Source organism: Lonchura striata, chromosome 3 (genome assembly GCF_050655825.1).
Source record: "Lonchura striata isolate lonStrDom1 chromosome 3, ASM5065582v1, whole genome shotgun sequence".
Classification (NCBI taxonomy): Eukaryota; Metazoa; Chordata; class Aves; order Passeriformes; family Estrildidae; genus Lonchura; species Lonchura striata.
In genome coordinates, this window is record NC_140705.1 from 23,867,581 (window position 1) to 23,885,914 (window position 18,334).

The 18,334-nt window shown below is 40.9% G+C and overlaps 1 protein-coding gene across 6 annotated transcripts in view; it reads left to right on the forward strand.

The window, feature by feature from the left end:
- LOC110482197 (elongin-A) overlaps positions 1–18,334 on the forward strand; it is a 46,678-nt gene that overhangs the window by 23,707 nt on the left and 4,637 nt on the right. For 2 of the 6 annotated variants that reach the window (XM_085574654.1, XM_085574650.1), the window contains exon 11: positions 17,742–18,204. The exons of 2 other annotated variants lie outside the window; for them this stretch is intronic. Coding sequence is in view for 2 of the 4 variants with exons in the window: in XM_085574650.1 (XP_085430776.1) it covers positions 17,742–17,764 (23 nt within the window). In the remaining 2 variants the exon portion in view is untranslated. 2 more of the 6 variants (XM_085574653.1, XM_085574651.1) reach the window with 2 other exon arrangements.

The following is an 18,334-nucleotide window of genomic DNA, read 5'->3' on the forward strand; positions in this document are numbered from 1 at the left end:
GAGGTTTGAGCATGATGTCATTGGCTGCATGGTACCTGGGGATGTCTGAGGATTTCTGGTAGTCATAGGAGATAACCTCAGTAGTGCAGATCTCAGATTTGCCATCTGAAATCTTGGCAAAATGTCTGTGCCAAGGTTTAGTGAGGTAGAAAATGTTGATGGATAAGAAGACCATCCACTGCATACTGCTGTTGGGGGAAAAAAAAAACAAGCAAACAAAACACCACTTGACAAAACCCCAAATCACTTAGTGAGAGTTGCCTTGTTCTTTTATTTATTTCCTTTCCCTGCCCTTCCTGAAAAGACAAGAGAGATTTTTGAATGGGTGATTGAAGGCCTTGGTTAGACAGCTTACAGTCTCCCTGTTCAGCCACCCCCACCATTGAACAGAGGTGAAATATATCAAGATTGTTCTTCTGCAGTTGTAACTAGGAACTGCCAGTGGAGGAACAAGTCCCTCCTGGGTCACCACAGTGGCAGAAATGATCGTGGGTTTGTTTATTTACAGGACAAATGTATTGTGATGGTTTTTTTCTTTCTCACTAACTTCCATATGAGTGATTCTTGCCTCCAGCCCCCAAAATATTTCCTTTCTGATCTGCTGAGTCAGTTGGAGGGGAAAAAGAATGGTGTTGGGTTCTTCTGATCAATCATATTTGATCCAGTGTAGGGGCTGGGTTCAGCATTTCTTGGTGTGATCATTTGCCTTGGGTTTTCAGTGGTCTCTATTTTGGGTACCATTGTTCAGCAGTGAAACCTTTCAGGAAAGTGATGAAATCACTCTGAGTTGTGCTGTTTGACATGAGAATGGAAGCAGGTTGTTCTTCCTGCTTAACGGAAGAGATGTGCAATGTATCTCTTACAAATTCTAGTAAACACTTTTTAATGTGCTTTATTCAATTTTCTGTTTTGCACAGTGAGTTGCATCCTTACACAGCTATGCCATCTTCTTTCTCTACACTTTTTTCACAGAGCTGAATTATGTTTTATTCTGTGGTACAGAATTCTTTGTACAAAATTCCTTTGATTACATGTCTTGGGTTGTTTTTAAAACTTCAACCCTAATTGTTGGCAAAAAAGGGGCTCTGTGACTACACATATTATACAGACAGAATTGCAGGCTTTCCAAAAGATAAATATAATTTGTAGACAGTTTGGATCTAAAACAAAAAAGCTGATGGAAAACAAGCATTCCCAGATGTGTAAAGGAATGTACTAATCCCAGAAGACTTGAGGAGATTGTTTCCACAGATGGACATACCAAATCCAACTCTCTGATGGCCTGGAGATGAAACATCCTGGAATCTGAGGTCTCACAGTCCTGTACCTGCTCTATCAAACTTCCTCATCAGTGTGCCCTAGACAAAAATTATACTGGAGCTTCAAAGAAGAAAACTGAGCTTGGAGGTGCTAGGTTTTCTAGAAGAAAATACGTAATGAGACTGTCATAGTTTTTCACAAATGAAGCATCAAAAACTCAGAAAATTGCCAACTATTTAAAGGCATAGAAATCTAGTTTCAGAATCCAAGTGTTTCTCCTAATTTGTGAAGATAAAACTAATTAACGTCAGAATAGTGTGGGATATTGCAGATTTTTTTTTTTCCCTTAAATTGCAGAACTTTAAAATTCCTGCTTTAAATGTGAAACTACAAAGTCATGAACATAATCTTTGTAGCTTAAGCCCTAAATGGTGTGCTTGCTGTGGGAAGTGCTGGTGGAAGCTTTCAGCAGCATATGTTATGTGAACTCTGTTTACAGAGAAGTTCCCTCTTTTTATCCCTGGTGACAGACCTAAAAATGGCACTTGCTGAGGGACAGGGCTGAACAATTCTGGAAAATCTTCTGTAGCTGTCCTCCTACAGAACTGTAAATAGGTATCCTAGAAGTAGACAAAGCTTTTTACAGCATCTCCAGGCCTTCTCCCTTTGTGTTTATGGAATTGCTGAGGCAGCAGAAAGAGATTATGCTTCAGAAGCAGAGATAAAGAGGAGCAAACTACTGCTGGTTTTGGGAAGAAGGAAGGAGTCTAACCTGCAAGATGGGGAAAAATCTGCTGAGACCAGGTTGGGAAGCAATATTCCCTCTTCAAGTTGCTGACCTCTCTGAGGGGCAGATATTGAAGCATTCTTCCTTATGCTATCTGGCTCTGTGTATGATGTGAGTTTCTTTCACCACACAAGGCACTTTTGCTACTTACAGCTCCTCACAATGCTCAGGGCTCTCAGCTTTTCTCTCCCATGATGTGCTGTAGCTGGCTCTCTGCAAAATGCATTGTCCCACAGTTACCTGTGTTGATATGCTTTTTAATGCTTTTCAGAACTTTGTCTGAAAGTTGGACAATTAGTCTGTCTCAAATTTTAGATAACTGCTAAAATGGTGCATTAAAGTGTGACTTTTCAGAGCATTAGTATCATGCTTGAGCTGTGCCGACATCTGAGTTCTGGACTTAGGTATTTAGAAAAGCATGGAGAGAATAAAATGTTTTAAAGAAGTCCAAAATGCTTCCAGAAAGGTTTCCAGAAAGCCCGACACTTGAGTTTGCTTCTGCAGCTGATGGATGGAAGATCACAGGCCCTGACCAGAGGTAGCAATCTCTCTATAGTTAAGGAGAATAGTATTCTATGTGTCTCTGAAAAAGCAAAATTGATATACTGGGCACCTCATTATAACAAGGAGGTCTCTGTGCCACAAGGGTCTTTTGTGACCTGGATGTTGATCTCCATCTGATTAATTAGCTGGCATCATTTCAAATTCCTTTCTTTGATAAGGTGCAAGATCCATCACTTTTTTTCATTAAACTTCATATGGATTGCCCATTCATATGGTGATTGCCCAGCTGTCTAATTTGTCTGTTTCTCTGTCCTCAAGGGAATCAACAACTGTCCTCAATTTAATGTCTTCTGCAAACTTGCTCAGTATCCCTTCCTGTCCTGCATCCAAGTCACTTATGAAGATGTGGAAGAGCAGAAGGCCTAAGATGACACCCTGTGGAACCCCACCAGTGACAGGTCACCAGTCTGGTGTCACTGCAGTCACTATCACCCTTTGTGCCTGATCCATGAGCCAGTTGCTCACCCATCACATGATGTGTTTATGCAGCTGTATGCTGGACATTTTGTCCAGAAGGATGGGGTGAGAGACAGTATCAAAAGCTTTGCTGAAATCCAAGATTACATCAACTGGCTTCCCTTGATCAACTAAGGTGGGCTACTTTGTTGTAAAATGAAATTAGGTTTGACAAGTAGGACTTTCCCCTTATGAAGCTGTGCTGGCTGTGAGTGATAACTGAATGGTCCTTCAGGTATTTTTCAATAACTTTCAGAGTAATATTCTGCATCATTTTGCCAGTTATAGAGAAGACACTGCCAGGCCTGTTTTTCCTGTACTTATTAAGTTCATCCTTCTTGCACTTCTTGAAAACTGGGCCAACATTTGCCAGCCTCTCCAGATTCTCCAAGACCATTCGAAAGTCATTGAGAGAGATCTTGTGATGACATCAGCCAGCTCTTTATGTATTCTTAGATGAGTTCTGTCGGGCCTTATAGACTTATAGGGATCCACCTGGAACAGCAGATCCCGTGTACGTTCAGGGTTGACCAGGATCATAAAAGGCTTTAATGGCCTTAAGAAGAAGTTAAAATTTAACATTCTCAGCAAGGTATGGGTCCCTCAGAAGGGAAATGTCTCAAGTTTGTATTGAATGCCTTTTCCAGAAGTTTCCTGATCTGGAGAGCTGTAGTAAGCTGTACCTGTGTTTGCTCTGCTGTTAGTACAGCAACGTGTTCTTCATTACTGAGAGCTTGAATCTCTTTGGCTTGCCTAGCAAGAGAAGCGTAGGAAAGAATTTCCTCAAGAAAACCTTAGGGTTTGATTTACTATGAAGTTAGTTAATCATTCAGTGTTATCAAAACTTTCAACGCTCAGTGTATCTTGTTTCTCTATAATTTGTATCAAGATCTTTGTGGAATAACTCATACATAATGTATGAAGTGTTTTTCTAGATTGTTTAAATAAGACTGAGCTATATTTTGCATATAAGTCAGTGTTAAGCATTGAAAACATGGTATAATTTTCTCAAAATTATGGCACTTACAGCATAGAAAGTATTTTTCTGAGGATTTAAGGGAAAAACCAAGGATGTAACAGACTGTATTTTTAGTGCTGCTGTGACTAGCAGCAGCTGTTTACATTCTTAGTTTTTGGTAGTTAAAACCTATTGATATCTTTGAGCTGGTCAGTGAGAAGACAGACATTCTTTTTTTCACCAGTATTGTTCTCATTGCTCTGCAATAGGAAGCTTCATCTTTTATCCCTTGCTTATAATAATCTGCTGAATTATTTTGAGAATGCTTTTCTTCTAGGAGTGAATCACTATAATTCTCAAAAAATTACTATTTCCTATGGCACTACTGTTTCCCTTGGGGAGAAGACACTTTTGATTGGGTGCTGTCTTCCTGGATGCCCATCTATTATTCCCTGCTTTCTCTGTCAGCATGCTGATGTTGGGGAAGTTAGGGCTCTTACCTGTGGGGAGAGAGCAAAGAGTTGCCTTTTCCTTATTATGCTCTGAGATACATCCTGCTTACCTAAGTTTAAAGGTTATTCAGTCTTTTTAAGGCAGTTATCAGGTAACAGCATATGGTAAGAATTTGACAGCAGAAGGCTAACAGTGTCACCACAAGACTGCAGTCCTGAGGGTGGTAAGGATTTGGGTCGGTGCTGTGCATCTCATCTCCTGTGCTCTTCTTGGAGCATGGCTCTTGTCCCTACTTGTCCATTCTTCATGGTGGCTGCTCCATGGCCCAGGAAGGATTGTTACAGAGGGTTTCAAGTGCTGCAAAGGAGCTCTGAGAATCAGATCCTTGATTCCTCCTGAAGCTGGGTACAGTTGGACTTTGTTACTGCTCTGGGCAATTATGAAAATTATTGTTTGGGTCATTTCTGCCTTAACAGCCCCTTTCCGAGAATGTTGGTGTGCAGCTTAGAGGGTTTATTTCCTCAAGACAGATGCCAAGCCACAAGCATGGAAAATCTGAAAGATCTGAGAAACCTCTGAAAGGTCAAGAGTAATAGAAAGTTTTTTCAGTCTGTCATGCAAAATGCTAGTGTAGCACTGTGCCTTGTCAGTTCTCCCAGTAACATTGAGTAAGGTGAGTTTTGGTTCTACCTCTTTAACTAAAGCCTGCTGTGTCCTTACATGCCCTCCCACCCCCAACCTCCTCTGTTCACCCAGATCCTGCAGTCTGTCTTTGTGCCTCCTATTTTTATCATAACCCTTCCTCCTCCAGTTCCTGATGCCATACAGAATGCTGCACAAAGAAATGTCTCTGTGAGAAGCCCTAGGGTGTATTTTGCCTTCTCTTGTGTTGCACATGCATACTTTTCTTGTTTTTATGGGTGTCCCATAGTTTAGTTCAACATCAAAACCATTCCCTATTCCTCATTATTGATAATTCCATAAATGTATTTCCAGTGACATTTTTTTATTTTTCATAACACTCCAACAGGAAATTAAAGCTTCCTAGTTTCAGAGATGCAGCTATTCCTTGCTAATGTACCCCAAAACAATCCCAAAAATGAGGATGTGTTTGCTTTCTTCAAGTGTTTGTTCATACTTTTCAATCTGCTAGTCAATCTGCACTTTGACTTGCTGATTTGTTGTTAAGTGTGAAATAGGTACTTGTGTTCCTGAAAGCAGATGCTTCAAATTCAGGTTTAGAAAGTAATTTCCTGTGCTTGAAAATGGGACTTTATTGAAAAAGGGAGCTTTCTCTTTGCCCAAAACCTGCCTTGCTCTCTGCTTACAGCCTCACATGATGAGTGGGCTGTACCTATTTGAAAGCGAGTAGATAAACATGCTGTCCTCTGCTCACCTAACCCTGGCTCCCATGCCTTTTGGCAGGTTTAAAAAAAGACTGCTTTTTTTTCTTGTTTTCACAGAGGAAGAATATTGTGCTATTTTATCTAGTGGAGACAAGATACTTCAAAGCAGTAACTATGTTGGTCTCCATACGAGACCATATATGGCTCTGGTGGCCTCAGCATAGCAGCCTACAAAGATCAGAGAGCAATGTCTGTGCCTGCACTTTTTGCAATTTAATCAGGTGTCACTTGTCCCTGTTAAATAAGAGGAAGACTTGCTAGAGGGAATACTTCCTCAAATGCCTTGCAAGAGTGCCATCATTTTCCGTCTGGGCTATGTAAAATAAATCCTCTTGTCACACCAGTCCCTGTGGTCCAGCCTGGTGACTGGCAGCATGTCTGTGGCAGGCAGCAAACATCCAAGTTTCATTCAGGAGGAGCAAGCAATTCACTTGAGTGTTCTGCTAATGGCCTGCCACTTTCCACTACAGAACATTAAGCACAAAAAGTTGATGGAGTGTGACCTTAGTTTCAAGATAGCCATAATGTATTTGTTGTGTACAGACTATGAGGCTCACTGCTTCTCTTCATGGGAAGCTTCATTGGCCCTTTATACTCATCCTCTTTACCTGCTCTAAATAGAACAGGTTGTTAGGTCATCTAAAAATCTCTTGTTTGCATGAGATAAAGCTTACATCAAAATGAGTTTTTTGGAAAGTTAGAGAAACCCAGTGCTGCCAGGACAGAGAGGTGGTAATGCTTACTTTAGGGAAATGTTAATGGGAGTCATCTCCTGAAGTCCTCCAGACTTTGATTGGAGAATAAATCTGAGTGGAGATGTTGACTCCAAACACTGCAGTGGATGGGCGGTGGAGAGCATGCAGACTGATTTTGGAGAAATGAATTTTCCATTGCTTGGATAATCTCTTCAGAATCTGGTTTTTTTGAGCATCAGGGCAAGATCCTATCTCTTTATTAATGCTTCTGTGGTGCCTGTGTTGGAGTGGAATGGGTGTCAGCAGATGAGTAGCTGTGCAAAGGCTGATTCCATAACTGGTCAGCAGGCGACAGTGGTGAAGCTGAACCATTTAAATCTGTGCTAATATGCAGCACTTGGGATTTACTCTATAAAATTGTGCTGGAATTTCAGAAACAAAGGAATGGCAATATGCACTCAAACAGATGAATTGCAATATTCACAGTCCATTGAGCCCAGCTAAAAAGTCCATTATCAATAAAGTGGAAAACCAAAAGTCTGTGATATACATCTGTTATTTTTCAATATGTTAAGTGAAACTTGTATCCATTAGGACTTCAAAATTGTAAGCTAATTGGTGAATGTATGGATGAATCTCTTCAAAACACAGCATATGTTGCCTCACTATTTTCAAACCTCAGCAGTAAATAGCCAGGAATTCTCTCTTATATTTTCTGATACAGGCAAAATGATGATGTTGTAGCATCCAGTTTGTATTAAAGGAGAATAGGGATCTATTTATTTATATTTTTACTCTGTAGAGAATGAGCCATAGGTGCTACATAACTTTTTGAATGCTTTTAGCCAAAAAGAACAGCTTTCATATCACAAAAAGTGGAAGGGGGGAGTATTTAGTCACCTCCATAGACATCTAAGGTTGATTCTTATATCTATAATGGCTCTATAAACTTTGTACTATTGGAAAAATCAAAATACATATTTGCTGTTGTTTTTTTACTTACAGTACTTACATTTTTTCTCCCTGAAGTAGGAAGGATGACAAATTTTTGCCTTTATGCCTCTCAGATGAAAACAGGCACTTTGAAAGCAAATTAGACATATGAGCGGGAAGTAATGTGGTTGTTTTGTCATTTTCAGCCTGCGTACAGTGAGGTTTCTGTCTGATGGGCTGGTGAAAGGAATGCAAGGATGAGTTGCTTGTCATCGTGTAATCTGTCAATCTATAATTTGTCAACATATAATCTAACGCAGCCTCTGGAGAAATAAGTACAAGCTTTGTGGTTGCATTAATAATGAATTCAATGAAATACAGATACCTTGTGTAAAGCCTGGATAATCTAGCCATAAAACTATGCTAATTGAAAAGATCTTTCTAATTTCAGGATGAAGCTCTTGTGAGTTGGCAGGGCTCTATGTAAAAAACATGTGTAAAAACCAGTGCTGTTGAAGGAAGAAAAGCACCTTCTGGTATTGGTGTTCAGTTGTTTTGCCAGTTTCAGCACAGATTGCAACACCTGAGTTCCAAGCTACTTTTTCCCCACCTGTCCCTGCCTGCTGTCTGTAATTTAGGTGTGCCTCATGAGCTTCTCTGTCAAGTTTATGTAATTAAGATAACCTTTGTGGAGGAACAAAGAGCAATTCAGTTTGACTGGGAACCTTGACTTGACTTTGCTTAGTGCACTGGTTTCTTCAACACAATGTAAAATCCAGTAGCTGAGTATGACACTAATGGTCCAGAAAATATATAAGATACTAGAGATACAGAACACTAAGAGTAATGGGGAGAAAACCTGAATTTCTCACTCATGCTGTTTGCTTCCACATTACAATGTGTGAAAGACAGCAGAAGCTTGTGTGCTGTTAGCCAGCAGGTATGGCCACCCCAAATACCACCTATCATACAGGAACTTTTTAATACAGGGTCCAGAAATCCATGGTAGGATTCTCATTCTACTCTTCATAAACCAGAAAAGAAAAATGTGTTATAATTCTAGAAGAATCAGTCTGTGAACACTACAGCTCCCCTTTGAAGTAAGAAAATTCCTGGTACTGCCCAGCACACTTTTTGCTCACTATTTTATTTTTAGAAGCTCTAAATATAGTTCCCAAATGAAAAAGATATACAATTTTAAAGTCTAAGATAGAAAAATGTGAACTAATCAATACTGGTATTGATACAGTCTCTCTCTCCTCTTGCTGTATGTTCCTGGCACCTTCTTTGCACCAAGCTGAGTGTTTTCCTGACTAAGCTGTGAGCCAAATTGGTAAAAATACACTCCCAAACTACTGACCAAACATTTCCAGCTCCTTTCTTCAATCAGATCTAATGCTCATGTACTATATCCTGTGTTGATTCAGCATTCAAAACCAATGAAAAAAAATGGTCTGTTTATTTGTATTTCTCATATTGGTTTGGTTTCCCACAAGATGAGCAAGCTTGATCTTACCCCACAGCTGTGACCAAGGCACAGGAAAGCTTGGAGAAGGGAAGCAAAGGAGAAGAGCTTTTTTTGTTGTTGTTAGTAGAAGCCTAACTAGAGAAGTTTAGGCTGAAGTGTGGTTCAGGATGGTCAGAATTGACCTGAAGCCCTCTGAGAAATGGTCCAGTCTCCAGTCTGTACTTGGCTGCAAGAGCACTGGTGAAGTGTGAGAGAGGTGGCTTGCTGGGGAGTTTCAGGGCTAAGTCCTCTGTTCTGCTGATCAGGAGGGCACTGGGTTCCATTTCTGACATAGTGATATAAGCCTAAAGTAATTCACTGTCTAGGTGGTTTAAGCTTAGACTGAACATGTAGCCTCAGAGTCTAAAAACATGCAGCTGATGAAAAGTATATTGAATTGGTACTTGTTCCATGGAATTGGGAACTGAAGTAGTTCAGAGAGCAGATTCAGCTACTAATGATGGCTGGATTGGTTTCCATTCAATCAGCTTGCATGAACTGTCTATAATGTACCTGCATGAGCATTAGTGCTACTTGGCACAGGGGAGAGGAGGAAAAGGCAATAGTATCATAGGTTTAAATTGCAATGACATTTTGTGCTGGAGTGATCTGAGAAGAAGGTTACATCTATCCAGGTGGGGAGACTTTAGCAGTGCAACTACAATCAGCCTAGACCAGAAAAAAAGCAGTGGGAGCAAAAAGTGGAGACTGCATCATGCACTCCGTGTTGAAATGGATTGGTGGAGGATTGGGAGGAGGTCTGGCGTGCTCTTTTCCCCTCTGTTTTTAAGTAGTTGGCTTTGTTCAGAGGTATGAATTGTATGAAGCACTACCTGAAAAATCTTCAAGGGATTACTCTGGGACATGTATATACAGTCCAGAGTGACATTTGTTCACATTAGCTTTTGAGGAAGGTAAGGGTTTTTGTTCTTGCTGGCCTTACCCAGCTCATCCTGGAAACTCAGCACAGTTTTGCAATTCTGAGCTGCAACATTCAGTTCCAAATGAAATTTAGTGCCTAATGTTGGGTATGGTGTTTCTTATCGCAGCCAGTGATATTATACATGTTATACAGGCCATTCCCCAGGGGAATTCATGGCCTATAAATGTGCAAAAGCTCTAGTGGCCCATTTTCTGTAGATGTTACTCTACTTTTTTCATATTTTCCTTCTGCTTCTCCCATGTTCTTACAAGGCACAATATTCTTGTCCTAGATAGTGATGTTTTTGAGTCACGCGTTACTGTACTTTCATGGCAGGAAAGCATGAATTTGACCTATTATTTTTTTAGTTCTTCTCCTATACTGTGTATTTAGAATTTAGATTAATTACTGCAACTGATCTTCAAATATTTTTGTAATATAGGAACTAGGTGTAAATATTCAAATTGGTACGTATAAGGATAAATTACTAAAAGGATGCTGTATGACACTTGCTGTACAGATTGGTTCCAAAGGGACTGGCTGGGTGCTGAGGGTTTCTAAAACTCACAGTCATGTTTACTCTCTGTTGCTAAATAAGAGACGTAGAGACCAAACTAAAAACATGATGGGATATAGAAGCTTTCATTTTTAAAAATTGTTTGTTTTTACTTGAATTTTTTTTTATTTTTTTATTTTTTTTTTTTAATATAAATTGACAGGAAAGCAGAGAAAGAAAGGTGAAACAATATTCTAGGTATTGGACCTTGGAGTGATTGGAGCTGGCTTCAGTTTGTTACAACCATGAGCCCTATAATTAAGTAAATTCACTCTAGCACAGAGGATTTCTGTAAAAGCCTTTGCTCCACACATGACCAACTTCAGGTGTCTCTGAAGGGCAGAAATTTTGAAAGGGTATAACTGGTGAGGTTCTACCCCAGACATAAATCCTTGATGAAAATCCCAGTTATAATATTCAGCCACTGGATGTCCTCATTTTCAAAGGTCTGCAAAGGTTGATCATCTGGAAAGCTACGTGTTGTTGACAGTTTGCAGAGCATTGCATAAAAACATTCTGTGTGTATGGGGTGTTGCTAAACTCCAAGCTTACCACCTCTGTAGCAATGGAAACAGTTTCACTTACCAAGATAATTGAACTACTACTGCATGCAGAACATGTATTCTTAATTCTTTCTTTTATTTTGTCTTATTTTCTTGTTATTTTTAGGGGGCTTTTTTAATGACTTAAGAGTAATTTATGTAACACCTTGCTTTGCAGGACTTGCATTCCTAAACACTGAGAAGTATACTACATTTCTTCCGTTTTCTAGTACTGCCTTTGCTGGAATTTACTGCAGTTTTTAACTGTGGCTTTGGACAGCAGCTTGGTTTTTCAAAGTTCTTGTGAATTCTCAAGGGTACATCCCTCTGCTTGCAGGAGTCCTGATTGTCCAATCCCATAAAGACTTTGCAGGGTTAGGAAATCACATTGTGCAGTGTGCACACCTGCCCAGAGAGCTTAACTTTGCTTCTCTCAGAATCATAGCATGGTTTGGATTGGAAGTGACCTCAAAGATCATCTAGTTCCAGTGCCACTGCCATGGACAGGGACACCTTTCACTTGACCAGGTTGCTCAGAGCCTTGTCCAATCTGGCGTGCTTTCTCCTACAGCTGTGACCCACCTTTCCTTTGCTGCAGGTTCCCCTGCCTGCACCATCACAGAGGGTGTTTCTCAGCTCAGGCTTCCCCTGCAGCTAAAGCTCACATCCAGCCTCCTCATTCTTGCAGCTCTAATGGCATCATCCCCCTTGCCAAACATTCCTGTCCTCTGATTATGATTTGACATTGTGTGTCAGACACCCTCCAACAACTTACAAAAATCTGAGCTGGCAGAAGGATTGACAATGGGCTGTCTGTAGTGCATGTGGGCTTGATGTTTGTTCATGAAATGAGGAAAACACATTAATGAAAATCTATATTGCTGATGTTTTTCAGTTTGAAATTTCAAGGGAAAAAGGTCTACTTCTCATAGCTTTCTGCCTTTTATTTCTTTCATATTATCTGCCTTTAAACCACTTTCTACCAAGGCAGCAGCTTGTGCGTTCTAAACATTTGTTTGGCATTCTGAAAGCCCAGGTTTTACTGTGAGTGGAAGACAAACTCAGAAAAAAAATAAGGCTAGCCTTCTTTCCTTCATTAGGGAAACTCACCTTCTGGTATAAATGGATACACTTACACTAGCTACCTACCCTTCATGTACCAGGATGGTAGTTTTGTTCTTACCAGGCTGTTGCATAAAGCATGTCTCCAGCAAGAGTCAGCCTCTAGCTGCTGAAGTCTCCTAAGATGACTGATGCCGGGTATGCATTTCTTTATCTCCTCACTCAGTAGTTCAGCACCAGGTGAGTGCTTCAGAAAAACGTATGAACATGTTATGTTTCCACACACAGCTCAGCAGGACTGATAGATGCTCATGGAAAATTGCTCACCGCCTGTGCATTCTTTCATGCAGACTGTGGAAAGGGAGTCATGCCCAGAGCTGCTTAGGTGGGCAGAAACTTGGGGTGCGCCTGATAGGAGTCTCAGTCCTGGACTTTGCTCCAGCTAAATAACTGGGGTGATTTCTGGACTCTGGAACAAGAGTTCATTAATTTCTTTCAAAATTTATGTGAAAGATTCAGAAGATGGAAGAGTAAAAACCACCACAGGCAGATCTGGATGACACAATTCTTGTCACAATTCTGTTACCTTAATCTCAAGTTATGTGCTTAGGTTTCCATAACAATGGGAAGAGGAGCCAAGGGTGGTAGGAGCAGATTGCTCTGCAGACACAGTGAGGAGCAAAGAGCAGCTTCTGAGGAAGATGGGTGTTGCAGGACTTCTTCCATCCCAGAGCTGTGCCAGCAGCTGAGGAGCCAGGAAATGATTGACTGAAAATGAGCTCCCTCCACTCTTGGAGACTAACTTGGCTGTGGGAGTGAATCAGAAGTAATTTCCCTACCCTAGAAACTGAGATACTGCTCTGAAATTTGCTCACCTTAGGCTAAATGATTGTCTCTCAGAAAACACAGCTCTTAAAAACTGCTTAGGAACTGGTGACAGCCTGCAGACTGCTCAGCCTTCTCCCTCTAGGAGAAGACTTACTGATACCTTTCTTTTATTCTGAAGGGCTTTGTGGGCTATGTGTGCAGTGGTGGCAAATACAGGTGAAGAAGAAATGGGATTGGAGTCCAACATATGTACTGAGGTTGGGCACTTCCACTTTTCCCTCCGGTGTGCTCATAGTCATCCCTGGAGAGCTGAAGCCTGCTGTGATTGTGCAGGGACCTACCTACTCTTTCCTCTTGTGGCTTTTGAAGAGCTCTTTGGAAGATGTTGGGTGCTGCTTTTAGAGATTGTAAAACTGTAGATTTAACTTGAAGTGATGAAAAGAGATTAAAGATTTTGCAAGCAGCAAACCCTAGATTTATAGCAAACACAGAGGATTTTGTTCCTCAATATAAAAGTCCTGATGCAGCTCAAAATCAAGAATTGATCTATTTTCATTTAAAGATACATCTGAATTCATTTAAGCTAGGAAACCTTACTCCGGGGTTCAAATTTTCCTTTTAAGCAGCTTGTACTCAGGCTGCCTACATATGTATCTGTTCATCAAGTGGGCAACACTGAGTCCTTTCTAGAAATGAGCCAGGGACATTTTTTTCTACAGGAAGCCAAGAGTAGGACTGAAAAGACAGATGGAAGCTGCTGAACTGTTACACTGCTTGTTAGGGAAGTGCAGAGCCCTTTAAAGCTGAGGCTGCAGCCAGGATTTGCCTCTTGAGAAATGGCAGCAATCCCCAAAGTAAGTAATTTGCTTGTGCTACAAATCTGCCTCAAAATAATCAGCATGGATGCAGTCAGTAAGGCTGAACTCCAAAGAAACCCTTTTTATTTCAGCTATAATATGGGATGACACTGAGCAAACATTGAACTCTCCCTGTTTGGTGCTCTGTATCCCAGATCACTGACTGTGCAACTACACCAAGGTGTGGGTCACACATCTATAGTCCTTATACAGATAAATATTCCTGCTATGTTAACAACAGATCTGTGAGGAATTTTGTTTCTGCTTCAGCTGGTTAATGAACTAGTGTTTTGCTCCAGCTGGATGCTTAATGCAGCACCTGGACAGCCTGGGCAGCACAACACAGTCCATGGAGGATTTGTGGGATTTTTAGCTGCTAAATACTAGGCTTGTTACATGCACATGCTGCTGGGAGTTTGTGAACTGATTTTTTTTTTCCCAAAGGAATCTTGGACAAGTTTCATGATTGTGGCACCAAAAGACCCATTGGTGGCAGGAGGCTGAGCTTTCTGTTTTCTGGTAAAAAGGCTCTTTTTTGTCTAAAGCAAATGGCCACAGCAGCAAAACTGGTGTGCATCTTTTCAAGATACACATACTATATTGTCTGCTAAGTGTATTCTTAGAACCAGATGATCATTTCAGCTGAAACTTTCTTAAAATTCCTGAACATGTAAGGCAGAACACATTGTCCTGACAGCTGTAGTTTGGGGATGTTGCAAGCAAGTAGAAACTAGATCTTACAGAAGGAAGTACTGGGCTACCTAATGATGGAGATGGTAATCTTTTCCCATTGCTCCTGATGACAGAAGGACAAAAGGTGCCCTTTTGCTTCCTAGGGAGGTTTCCAGATTACAGAAAGGGCCTTTGTTTTTGGTGAGGAGGATTTTGGCTGATGAAAGTTAGCAGAGAAGCCAAGATAGGAAACCTGCAGCAGCCTGGCATTGTGTGTGAGGTAGAAGCTGCCCATTTGGTGCTAAGTGTATATCCAGGAGCTAGAAAGGGCAAGATGCTTTTGGCTTTATTTATAGCTGTTGTGTATGCTCAACTTCCCTGTTTTCAGCTTGCAGCCCTGAGATCAATTAAAAATATAGCATAAAGCTTCCCACCTTCCAGAAAATAAATGATATGATCTCATGATAGTCCTGTAGGAGAGGCATAGGGTTGAAGTGGGAGATTGAAAACAATCAAGGAAAAACTGCATCCTACAGCTACATCTGTATTAGGCCCAATATGTTTATCCTGGGATCAGATTCCTGCTGAGATTTTTCTTGAGGGCAGCTTGTCCTCCCTGCTGGGAAGAGACACGGGGTGAGCGACAAGATGACCACAGCTGTGTTGGGAAAGTTGGAGGAAAAGTGACATAGAGGAAAGGGGGCCCTAGGTGGGCTCTGTTTCTTTGGGGTAGCCCATGTCCCAGCAGCACTTCTACCTGGAGACAATCCCATCTGTACAGCTTCTAAACCTGAAAGCACTGATGTATCTGGACAGCCTAAACTCGGGAAGCCCATGGTAAGGAGTAGGAGAAGAGAAGTCAAGTCTCTGCCACAAGCCTGGTGCCATGCATAGCGAAGTGGTATGGACAGCTAGGCTGCAAAATTACAGCTAAAATGACAAGCTGCTGCTTGCCAACTGTGCAGCTGGAAGGAGCATGCCAGAGCAGACTGGGTTTCCCTCTCACCCCTGTCTGGCCCCCTTGTTGGCCTATGCCTCTGCACAGTGTCTGGACAAAGCACTAAAAACTGGGACTAGAAATACAGAATTAAGATCTTGACTAAAATGTCCAGGCTCAGGATCTGTGTTTCTGTGATGGTTGGAAAACTACTGGGCATTTCACAATTAAAGCTGAGCAGTATCCACAGTGGGTAGAGGTGCTTCCATGCCAGGATTCACACAATGAGCAAGACAAGATCTATATTGCACCTCTGGTGTCAGGTGGAAGAAGCCTGTTTCTTGAAGCAGCAGGCCCTTTTCTGGTCCACGTATTTTTAAGTCATGTAATTTCACATTTGCAGTCATCTCAGATCTTCTCACAATCAAATTAATTTCAATATTTTCTTGCAACACAAAACAGTCTTAACTGAGCACATGGTACCTTGGAAAACCTCTTCCCTCATAAAATCACCAAGGATAGGTAGAGTAGTTCTGGATGACAGGACCTACAGTGATCATCCAGCTGCGTTTCTGGGCTGGTGGAAGTTCCTTGCAGTTAGGAGTTTGCTGAAGGGTCATGCTCCAGCCCACTTTGTGTTCTCCTCCTGTTTGCCTGCAGAGCTTCGGAGGTGCGTGCATGGACTTCCTAGTTCACCACTGTATCTCTGTTTGCCAAGTGTTTACTTGACCTAAATTCTTTTGAAAACCATAATTTGTGACAACTTAGCACAAGCTTTACAGAACTGGGTAGCTGATTAATAAGCACTGTGAACTGGACTCACAAGCTCTGACATTTTATCAACAATGCAAGCAGGTTTTTTAAAAGAAATTCTTTATTTTTAAATACTACTGATTTCTTAAACTGCATTTTTTTCTAACTGTAAGATTTAGCTATTGTATATATGTCCTAGATTGTTAGTTCACCTTTCAGTCCTCAGCATAACATCTCTCCAGAAAGGGATTTCATTCTGAAGACAATTGTGATTCTTACTGAGTAGCTACATCATATCAGGTAACTCACTGGATTCAGATGCCTGCTTTTAATGCCAGTTGTTACTGTGACATGATTAAAGGCAGAAAAACATTTTGCCTGGTTCCGTGGCTTACTATAATTTTTCCTTTTGGTATTCCAAATAATTACTGTTATATTTTGTCTTTGGTCTAATTCCTTAAATAAACAACTTTCACAGTTCAGTTCCTCTTTCTCTAAGGAGAAGTATCAGAGATTTCTTCCTTTTTGCTGAAGATCGGTAACACTTTTATAACATGGTATTTTATAATTTAAATTTAAAAAAGAAATCTTCTGTGGTAAAATTCATTGAAGTACTGCTTTCCAATTAACGTGCATTTATATGAGCTAATATAGGAAATTAGTGAAGGGTAGACTTAACGTTAAACTTGCATTTCTGAATGCTAAATATGGAATTGTGTATGTGCAATTGTTGATAATACCTGATTTGACTATTGTAAGGGCTTGAATTCCCTTCCAGCTGAGAGGAAGAAAATAAGAAACCATATATAAAAACCACAAATTTAAAAAAGATTACGAGCCAGTCAAAATACTCTTAATTGCTGTAAAATTATTATTAGCCCTGGTACTAGTTGCTTCTTCCTTCTCTCTATAAAACATGTTCCAGGTACATCGGTGAGTCCATGAAATGGGCTCCTCAAGAATGCTCCTGATACGGGTTCTTGACGTGCCTAGTGGTGTTCCTTGTTACGACCTTTGCACTGGTGGGAACAACCAGCTCAGTTTCCCCACGACAGAAGTGACCTGACACTTGCAATGCTGAAATCCCACAGGAAGCTGAGGGTTTCTCTTCATTCGGCCAATAGAGATCTTGGAATGACGGATGGTGAGGCTTAATGCCTACCCAAATCATGAGGCTGGGCTGATTGGCAGGGTGACCTATCTTGTGCTTGTTTCTGCCTTTTTACTTCATGCCAAATTCAGCAGAATTCAGCAGAAACAACTGCTGGCCATAGGAAATCGAGCACCAAACTATATCCAGTCAAGGATTATTTAGTGTTGATATGAAAAAATAAAGAAAGACCTGAATGCATGTTTCTACTTGCTTTCTTTGTGGTGCTTAGAGAAGCAAAATTTGCTGTGCAAAGTTGTATGGAACCACGTGAAAACAGCAAACACCTAAAAAAATGGTAGGGACCCAGAATCTACCCCTCAGCTGCCACAGCCAGCCCAGCAAGTGGGAGGGGGAAAAAATTAAGGAAAAAGCCTCTGCCAGCTGTTAGACTGTCTTTTCCTTATTTGCATGGACACATCTATTTGTTCTTCTGGTCAAAGAAGATGAGGGTGTCAGCCCTTGAAAGTTGGTGTGAAATATGAAACTACTGGATACAATGCAACCACATACGACTGGCCACTCCTTACAAACCAAACCGAGGCAAGAAGGATTAAATCAAAGTAAGACCTCATGTGATTACAGCTCATTGTGTTCAAATAAAAGCTGACGTTAACACGAGTGATTTGTTTGGTGGTGGGGGTGGAGAGGATAGGAGATGCTACAACTTCTGCTCACAGTGATTGCTATTTATAACACTCTAAAAACACAGTGAACGTGTGAAATACGCTGCCGCAAGCGTGTGCCGCTTCAGCTTGATATTATGGCTATAATAATTCATTGTGGCTCTTAGCTGTGCCTTTGTACCAGTAATACATTATGTGATCCTCGATAAGTTATTCTAAGCATATGAAAACCTTGTAGATGTAGTGGTACCTGTGATGATTAAACCATAATTTGTAACTGTAGCTGTGTAATCAGTATGGGAACACTTTACAGTCACATCTACCTGCTGTTTTTACAGCCCTCCTCCAAACAATTTACATAGAAACGAAGAACAAATGAGACCAGAGTCATCAGCCAGCAAAACTGAGCA